Source organism: Octodon degus, unplaced genomic scaffold (genome assembly GCF_000260255.1).
Source record: "Octodon degus isolate 3935 unplaced genomic scaffold, OctDeg1.0 scaffold00051, whole genome shotgun sequence".
Taxonomy (NCBI): domain Eukaryota; kingdom Metazoa; phylum Chordata; class Mammalia; order Rodentia; family Octodontidae; genus Octodon; species Octodon degus.
This window is the reverse complement of record NW_004524627.1, coordinates 610622-620781: the sequence shown is the minus strand read 5'-3', so window position 1 is coordinate 620781 and position 10160 is coordinate 610622. Positions and strand designations below refer to the sequence as shown.

Sequence of the window (10160 nt, the reverse complement as noted above, 5' to 3'; positions counted from 1 at the left end):
AAAAAATAAAAATCAAAAAAATGAACAGTAGTTACAATATATTGGTTATATCTTTAATCATTAATGTATTTTATTTGTAAAGTCAAAAATAAAATAAAATGTCACAAAATTCTATCATCTAGTACGGTACTTTAAAGAAATTGCAATGAACTTTAATGCCAATATTTAAATATGTGTGAGATCATGATAAAGCTCTGCATTTGAGGTACCTCAGACAGTATAATAAATTATTGTTTTTAAAGCAAAAAAATAAAAAATAAAAATACTGTTCCACCATTTGTGTTTTCAGAAAATATAAATTGTATGAGGCTACTCACTTATATATTTCAATATTTGGAACTAAAGAATAGCTATGTAAGTTCTAGCACACAGAAGTAGAAAATAAAGTCGTATACATAAGGAATATAGAAAAAACATTTATGCATATTATATGCATATATATATTGGACTGGGGATCTAACTCAGGACCATGCGCTTGCCAGGCAGGCAATTATGCCACCGAGTTATCACCTTAACTCTATAGAAAACAAAAACAAAAAGCAAAAACATAATATTGGCAGAAATTTTCTCTCACAGAGAAAAATGGAGGAAAAATAGAAAGAAAATCTAATATACTTTGAGGCCTGCTTTTAGAGAAAATATTTTTAAATATCAGTCATTTTACATTGGTTAGAAGTTTCTCACTTAAAATATTTTGGTACAGGTCTCTGACATTGCTTATATTTGTATTAATATAAGATGGCTAGAAGAGTGACCATCATTTTCACCACAGATATTTTATCATATGTGTGCATTTTAATCAATACTGAGTAAGTTTTCTATGAAATGTCATGTGTTGAAACTAAGATGCATACTTAATAGTTCTAATGCCCAAAGATATTATTGTTGATATTAATACAAAAAAGAGATATAGTTTGTTAATGAAAATGTTGCTCTTATGTCCACTGATTTTGTTTATCAAGAGTAGTTAATTAGTTTTGATTCAGTTCACTCAATCACATTTTAGCAAATCTATATAGCATTGCAATATAATTTTATACCCATGAAAACAGTGAAGAGAATTGCTCATTACCTCTGATACTCTGTGTTTTTAGTCTCAGTGAGTAAAGAGATTGCAACTGCTATCTTAGTATAATTTTAATATTTATATAAAACTTAATTTTAAGATGAAATTTAGTGGAATAATATAGATAGAAGAGGAGCATATAAGAGATAAAACTTCAGTGAGATCCCTAAGGGCAGACTACATGTGCATTGCTATGTTTAGACAAAGATGCACATGGATTGCGCTTTAAGTTTAAATGTAGATTATTTCCATTAAATTGGATAAAATACCTACTGCTTTTTCAAATTGACTTTTCTTGATCTTAATGTATTTGTAAGTCAATCATATTTTACTATAGTTACATAATCGAAAAATTACATATATAAAATCTCTTCTATTGTGCTGAAAATTACAGATATGTCTGCTCAAATATGTAGTAATTTAAATGAAATTGTATCATAAATTTTAAAATCTAAATTAACAGTCATATATATCATAATTACTGAAAGAACATGAATAAAATTTCATCCCGTATTCTTTTTCCACAATTTTTGTGCTACAAGTTGCTTTGTAGCATCCTATTTTTATATTCAAATTATTTTTATTTAATTTAGAGCTCCTTAGTTTGAACTTCATCAACATTGAACACAATTTGTGTGTGTGTGTGTGTGTGTGTGTGTGCATGTGTGCTCATGCGTGTGCCTCTGCTAAAAATTCTCTTCATGTCATCATCATAGGTGAAAGTGACCTAACAATGCTACATGTTTGTCACTAGTCCTTAGTTTATAATCAGAATTTGGGCATTTCGGGCCAGGGAGATAGCTCAGTAGAATAAGAACTTGCCAGGCAAGCTCAAGGGCCTGAGTTCAATCCCCGGTTACACACACACACACACACACACACACACACACACACACACACAAAGAATTTGGGTATTTTAATTAGAGACATAATATAATGTTTAAATTATAAAGATGAGTGTCTGAAACATGGATATACCTATAGGAATACATAGTTTTAAATGCAGAAAAGATGCTTAAGACAGAAAAAACTAAGCTTCAATAAGGAAACTGTATTATGTTTCAAAAGAATAAATATATTTTTCAAACTAAAGAAAATTACTGTCGAATACCAAATCCTATCCAGTCTTAGTTTGTACACACCAGCAAAATTCACTTTTAAAATGAAAGGTTTGTGTGCATGTGTGTGTGTACATGTATTTTGCTTTGCTCTTTCTGCCTAATCAGAAGAGATTAAAACATTCTTCTGAAAAATGTAGTGTTTCCATACAAATAAAAATATAAAATTCTGAATTCTAATTTGGAAAGAGGTTTTGTACAGCTAGTATATTGCATATACTAAAATACTTAGATACTATGTATGGTAGTGAGACTGAGTATGTCTGCAGTTGCCGTGACCCGACGAGGTGAGTTTGAGAAGGTGCCATTTAAACGGAGGTCTGAAAGCAGCAAGTTAAGCTTTAGAGGGGGCTGCTCCAGTGGAAATGCATTAGAGATCTGTGCAGGCAGGAATATATGCACCACTGGGAGAGAGGAGGAGACAGACTCTATGCTTCTGGCCTACCACAATCAATAAAATTGAAAACACTGCTTCAAATAGTTATTGCCCACTCATGAAAATTAAAACATTCCTATCAAAATAAATAATTACTCCAAGCCACCCAAATTTTAGCATTGTTTAACAGATATTTGAAATGTGGAAACAGTTACCTAATTCTTTAAATAGCTTTGATAATACCTTGCCAAACACTGTAATTTTATATGAGTTTGACTACATTTATATTCTCCATTTGATTTCTTTATTTTGTGCATGTTTCCCAGGACAGCCCACTGATCTTACAGTCTGACCGGAATGTAACAGTGAATGCAAGAAACCACATGGGGCAGCTCACAGGACAGCTGACAGTGGGTGAGTGTTTCGGGTAAAGAGTTCGTTAGCAATGGTTTTGACCTTTTACACCCTTTGAAACTGTGATGATAGAAGTTGGAAATTATGGAAGACTGCTGTTCCTCTACTAGATAGCTAGACATCCCAAGTGGCCGAGGGCCTCACATATGATTTGCTATACCATAAAGCTAGATACCATTTTCTGTATTTAGGATTTATTACTCTTTGCAGTGTGTTGTTACAAAATGGAGTTACATTTGTTTCTGTATGTCATTACTTCTGATATATGAAACGCACCATTTCTTTAAAAAATTTATATTATTTAAAAGGACATAAAAGTAATATTAGATGACATTGCTAGGTCAATGTTTGAGGAAATAATTTTATTATATATACTATCTGCTAATATATGTTAGAAATGACACACTTGTTGAGTGTAATAAATCCTAGTATTTATAAAATGTTTGTTAATATCAGGGCCAGGGAGATGGCTCAGTGGAATAAGAGCTTCCCTGGCAAGTGCAAGGGCCTGAGTTCAATCCTCGGTTCTGCAAAAAAACAAACAAACAAACAAACAAACAAAAAAAACCATCCTTTATGTTTTTTTAGGATGTAGAAGCTATAAATGAAAGCAAGATTATTTTTATGAAATGTATTTAATGTTGATATTCATATTATTTCAAAATATGAAATATTATTATTGGACTTCATTTTATGAGGGAAAAGTCAAACAAAAAGTCAGATGCAACTGAAAATTACGTAAAGTTTTGAAATTCAGTAGAAACTCAATTAATACAAGAATAGCATATTTGATCTAGGATAAAATTACCTAGTGCTGACACTGTACTTATATATATCTAATTTTTCAATTTTTTTACTTATTTACCTATATTACAAATAAAAAAGCAAAGATAAGTAGCATACAATTTTGAGGAATAATTTGTTGTTATTCCAATGAGAAATTAGGCCCTGTTATCATTTACATGAAAATGTATGTTTTTAATATTTCTAATTAAATTATTGTAAAAGATGACATTAAAAATTCTATAGTTATAAACAAATTTTATTGTGTCTACTTCCATGGTTTATGAAATATTTTTGAATAATAATGCATTTTAATGAAACTACATAGAAACATTTTAGAGACACATATTCATTCCAACCACTTAATTGTATTTATTTATGAAAAATTATATATTTTACTTCGTGTGTCATTATATATCTATTAATTGCTATTATTTGATAATATTTTGTAATAGATACAACATATCATTTTCAAAGACAGCAATAAAAAAATTGATTACAAATTGAAAAACTTATGGTTATGAATTTATATTTGAGTTAGAAATATCAGACAGTAGACTTTAATGTTGAGGCCAATTCATGCTAGTTATGTTGAAACTGCATAAACAGGCCGACAGATGGACCTACACTTGGCAGATTTTGCATAACATAATTTATTTAAGTTGAGATTTCTTAACAATGTTTCCTTTGCATTCTTTTCTTCATATAATGAGATCTTTGATACATATGAAAAAAATAGTAAATTAAGCCCAAAGGACCATACCAAAGTCCTCAGTCAAACATAATAACTGTATAATTATTGAACAAGGTAAAGCAGCTCTTAAGTTCTAACTACTGTAATCTAGCTACTGTAATAGCATTCATATCTTGCTACATGCTTTCCTGCAGAATATGCAAAAACATGCTGTATTTTACATAAAATATATTTTAAAGTTGAGAATTCTTAATAATGTTTCCTTTACATTGATGCCTATCCAAACGGATTTTGATATGCTATAAATATTTATCAAAGGATGTGAAAGAAGAGGAAAAGTTAAGTTTATTTTTAATGTAGCAAATTGCTAAGTCAATAATTCAGTCAGGTATTTCTGTGGATAGAAATGCCTTATTCCAGTGAGGCTTAACCTGAAAACTGGCCCTCTGAGTGTAAGGTTAGGGACTTGCAGCTTTTCACTGCTTTGCATTTCTCAATAAACTTAGATCAAAAGAAGAATTAGGCTAGAATTGAGAAAACAGAGATATAAGACATTCTACTTGAAGTCACACCACATTGGGCTAATTAGTTGAATGGGCTTCAATAAAACAATTTATCATTTAAAGGTTCAGCTTTTTTACATCTCTAAACTAGGAATAATGACACACATTGTTATAAAAATATATTCAATTATACATTGAATCTATAAGTATTTTGATAGTCATGTTTGTAATTATTGATGTCTTTTAATTTATGAAAACTGTTAGAAATTTCACATTTTATTTCATATGTCTAAGAACAGAACTTACATTTGTTAGATTATGATACTATTGCAGAGATGCAGAACAGCATAATGGACAATAAATATGTGCATTTGTGAAAATATGAATGATGAAATGGTAGATTTACTATTATAGCAAATTTGAAGACACATTGATTTCCATCAGAGTAGACAATCAACTTCTGTTACATAAAGAAATGATTGTCACCCTCTTTTGTTTTTTCTTAAAGTTTCTTTCCTTTCTCGGTTTTGTTTAATGGCATAACCATGATTATAGCACTTAATTTTGATACTCCTTGGTGATATTTAAAAAAATAGATCAACACAAATCAATACAAAATTATAGACCAAAATGTCAAGTATTTTTAATTCTCTGTGTAAAACCATTCTAACATCAACCAATCTATCAATTGAAATGAGAAAAGTTTAGTCAATTCTGTCAATATAGCAGGCTGAAATACTTTTTCAGGAGTTTATTTCTACTACAGAAGAGCCAAGAAAATCTGCCTTACCATTAATCACTTCTCCTAATTTATCATTAAAATTATGTGTGAGTTTTCAGCAAAAGAAATGTCCTTTCCCTTTCTCCATGCCATTCTCTGTCTGTAAACCTACCTTCCATTACTTCAGTTCACAGAAATGAGTGTAATGCAGGTAGTGAAGAACTCCACTGCACTAATGTTATCCCAGACTCACTCTCTGAATATGAAATCAAATCATTTTAATCCAATAAGTGCCCAGCAAATATGTTATATGTTTAGGCAGCTCAGGTATAAACAAGCTAATATAAATCTTTTAAAGCAAGGTAAAAACATCAGTTGGACAAATACTTTTGTGAAATTATGGAGTTCCAGGTTTTGTGTTAAATTGACATAATAAGAAACATTTATTGTGAGAATTCACCACAAAGTCTGTGATTATGATCTTTCATAGCCATCATAATTTTTGGAGATTAATGAACTCACGTTTATTCTACAAATTTCTCTTCTTAGAATAAAGCTGAAAGAAAGGAATGTGATTATTGTTGAGAGGTAGTTAAAGAAAGCATCCCATCCCCAGAGTTCAGACTCCTTCAAGGAAAAGCAAGAGCTTTCTTAAAAAAGTCTCAGAATCACTCTTCAGAACAGAATCTTCTACTATTTGATTTATAGTTACTCCTTTATAAAGGCAAGAGAAATAGTGTGTGTTTTCAGATGTTATATATTCATGTAATAGCATGATTTTTTGGTTTTGTTTTGTTTTGTTATTTGTGGCTGGCTCAGCCAACCTGGAGGTGAGGCTGGTACAAAATGTGGTGCTCAGGGTCAAATCTCGGTCCTTGCACATTTGCCTAAGCTTGCCTCAGCAGGATAGCATAATTTTCATGACTTTGAATCAAATAATGAGAAAAAAAGATATGACATGCAATGTCATTGTAAAGTTGGTCTTCACTATGGATGTAGTACATAGAAAAAATAAATTTCTTTAGGATTATGCATATAAAATATTGTTATGTAATTTTGATAAAATCTTCATAACCCTAATGACAGTAACAACCAACACTAGCATATATATTCACTAAAAGTATAATATTTTCACAATGTTAAGGGGATAATTAATTCTCCTTTATTTACCAATAATATTATATTGCCCTTGATTAAAACAGGTTTAAACTGCATTTATAGGTGTTTAAGAGCAGAGATGTTGATTTCAGAATTATTGTTCTTTAATAAATCTTAGCAACTGAACTAAAGTATTAAATTATAGATTATTAATATTATATCAAATTATTTTTGCATTAATATCAAATATTTTTAGAGAACAATAGATCAGCTATGACCTTCTCCCTTCTCATATGCCTTGGCTCAACATTCTGTATATTTTGATGATGCAAATAACAGGGTGCTGAACTGAGAAACTTAACAAAGAGTAATCCTAGTGAGTTGAGCAACATTTTAATAGCTCTTTTATTTAATTTCAGCCACAGTGATAGCTTTTAAGCAATCCAGAATGGCTGCTTACATGGATCCATGCCATAAACATGTCAGGGTCCATAATGTCAAGTTGGTACCAACGTCTTAGTAAACCACCGAGAAAACTGTATTTAAAACTGCAATGTTGAGCTCAGGGGCTGGGTCGATCCCTGGTATTCCATGCAGCCCCACCCATGGAGCTTGCTCATTTGGTGATTGGGACTGGGCATGGTGGTGCACGCCTATAATCCCAGTGTTTGGGAGACTGAAAACAGGAGAATCACTGTGAGTCTGATCTACATAGTGAGACCCTGTAGACTCTGTCCTATGTACAAAAAAATAAAACTGCAATGTCAGTTGTCCTGAAATTTTTCTTGTGAAGCATGCTTAAACTACAAAATTCTACCACAAGTAGCATCTCACATTTGCCTTCCTTCTTTTTGTTTAATGTTCAGCATACTGGAGAAAATAACTTCTGAATGAATTAGGGTCTAAAAATTGCTAGATGTTATTGTGAGTACTATCTACTCATCTTCCAAAATCTGATTTCTATTTATCAAATGTGAGTGAAATAATTATCAAATTGCATGGAAATTTGATTTACAATCTTTCATTACTCATTTTCTGATTTTATTCCATAAATCTCGAATGTTTCTAGTTATGGATTTCTTAAATAGACCTGAATTATAGTAAAAAGCAGGAATGTGAATTTAAAGAAATTAAATTAATATTTATAGTTAGTAGACACGTTTTTCATATTCTGTAATGGAATCTTAAGGATCACATAATAGGAAAAACGGTGATGGCTTCTACAGAACAGTTGGTTCTCATTCCTTCAGAGATTTTGAGGTGCTTGGATATCTTGTCCACCAGAACTTATAAGGAAGCAGAAGTCAAGAGTAGAGATGGTAACTCTTACAAACCCCAGAATAAACATTTGGGGAAGATCTTCTGTGCTTTCTTGCTGTCATTCAGTTACACACTAACAAACACATTCTTTAAAATCCACACAAAAATAGGCAAGAAAAATCAGAAAACAAAGAGTATTAGAATTCTATAAGAAAATATTTTTCTCTCATTTCTCCTCTATAATTTTTGAGTAATATAAGGGAACGGTCCTCTGTGACAAAGATGAATATTTTAAAGAGTTACTATTCAAGGAGTTAATCATATTTTTAAAGTTTTCATTAGTACAACTTTAATCATATGAAAACCTATAGTGACTAATAAAACTTCAGCGACCATCCTGGTAGTGAAGGTGTGAAGACAAATCCACCCAATGGGACAGTGCTATTGTACCTCTGAAAAATAACTATAGTCTTTGGGGGAACAAAGTTATCTTTCTCTCAGATAAACCAATGACAAGGTACACAGTGCTTACTAAAGTGCTCCTCAATATAGTGTGCAATGCTTTTAACATCTTCACTTTTAAAAGAGACAGGCCTACAAATAGACTAACAAAAATGTTTAAAGTGTGGTTGAAAGATGAAAACAAAATGATTGTATAAAATAATTATTAAGTGGTCAAAGAATTTTTTTTATTTTTTCATTTATTTTTTATTCATTTTAATGAGAAAAAAGACAAAATAACTATGAAACAATTTCAAAACAGGTTAGTAGGGCAGCAAAAATAATGAATACATTGCATATTGTTGTTCTTCATAGTAGTTGTTGCCTAAACAATATTAGTACAAATCTTTCTTCTCAATAAACTAAGAGAAAGTTGCTATACATCTATCCTACCTTATGTATACATATATATTTTCTTTCTTTCTATCTTTTTTTGCAACAAAACAGTCCTTTATTTATACATTTGCAAAGTTAGTAGCATGTAGCACAAGGCTGACTAGCAACTAAGAGCTGACAGAATGTTTATCTCAGGACTGAGGTAGCTTGTTTGCTTTAGTTACTGAGGCCTAGTTCCATCTACACACATTTGATCAATTTCCTAGTTTCTATGACTCCCAACTTAGCCCTTTTTTTTTGTTTTGTTTTGTCAAAGATGAATGTTCCATTTCAGTTAAAGAAGCTATATTTGGAGAAGTCTTTAAAGGACCTTTTCATACTTCATGCCAGTCCAAAGACTGTATGTACTTGAATTCAGCACAATAATCCCACATGATCCAATAGTCCATAACAGTAGTGAGTTATCAGCACAACTGGCAATTGTCAGAAGTTACTGACTTGAGCCTTTTACAGCTCATCATTTTAATATAACTTTACGCTTTTATACCTTTTTGTTACACTTTTCTGCTGGATGGTTAAGGCCAAGTTAAAGCAAGACTTATAACTAAAAATGTAACTTACTATCTGACAAGGTTAGTCAAATCCCCTCAGGATTTACTCTGGAACCATGTACAATACCTTGTAGATCTTTTGTCAGTTTCAGACATCTGGATGAGTCACGGCCATTGTTTGACTAATTTTCTCTCTGTGAAAGCCTGAGAGGATTTTTTCTCGCCATGTGACTCTCCTTAGGCACACTACATCATCAGTCACTTTCCTCTGTGACCTCATAGTTTCCTTGATCAGAAAATTTGGGACACCGCTTAGTTACAATATGTCACAGCAGATGTTCTCTTATGTCATAAATCCTAACTGACCTTGATGGGCTAAGGTCAGAATACTGGCTGTCCTTGTAGCCCATCTATCTCTCTAACTTTGATCTTCAAACTTTGTTAAACATCCAGGAGAGAAGCTTAATGATATTATTACCCTGTAGCAGAGGCAGTTAAGCTTAACATCACTGTCTGTCTGAATATCAAACACCTTAGGCATAAAATGGAATGGCTACTTCCCAACAAACATGGATATTCTAAAATTTAAATCCCTATAGAATGTTAAAAAAAATTGTACGTTATACAAATAAATTTAGAAATCAAACCATATATAGGCAGCCAGGGAGATGGCTCAGTGGAATAAGTGCTTCCCTAGCAAGCACAAGGGTCTCAGTTCAATCCCTGGTTCCACAAAAAA

The 10160-nt window shown here is 31.6% G+C and overlaps 1 protein-coding gene across 3 annotated transcripts in view; it reads left to right on the top strand.

Moving 5' to 3' along the window:
* Window positions 1-10160, top strand: part of Sgcz (sarcoglycan zeta) — a 541523-nt gene that overhangs the window by 385109 nt on the left and 146254 nt on the right. For all 3 annotated transcript variants that reach the window (XM_004633049.2, XM_023717269.1, XM_023717270.1), the window contains exon 3: window positions 2887-2974. In XM_004633049.2, the coding sequence (XP_004633106.1) occupies window positions 2887-2974 (88 nt within the window). The remainder of the gene's footprint in view (window positions 1-2886; window positions 2975-10160) is intronic.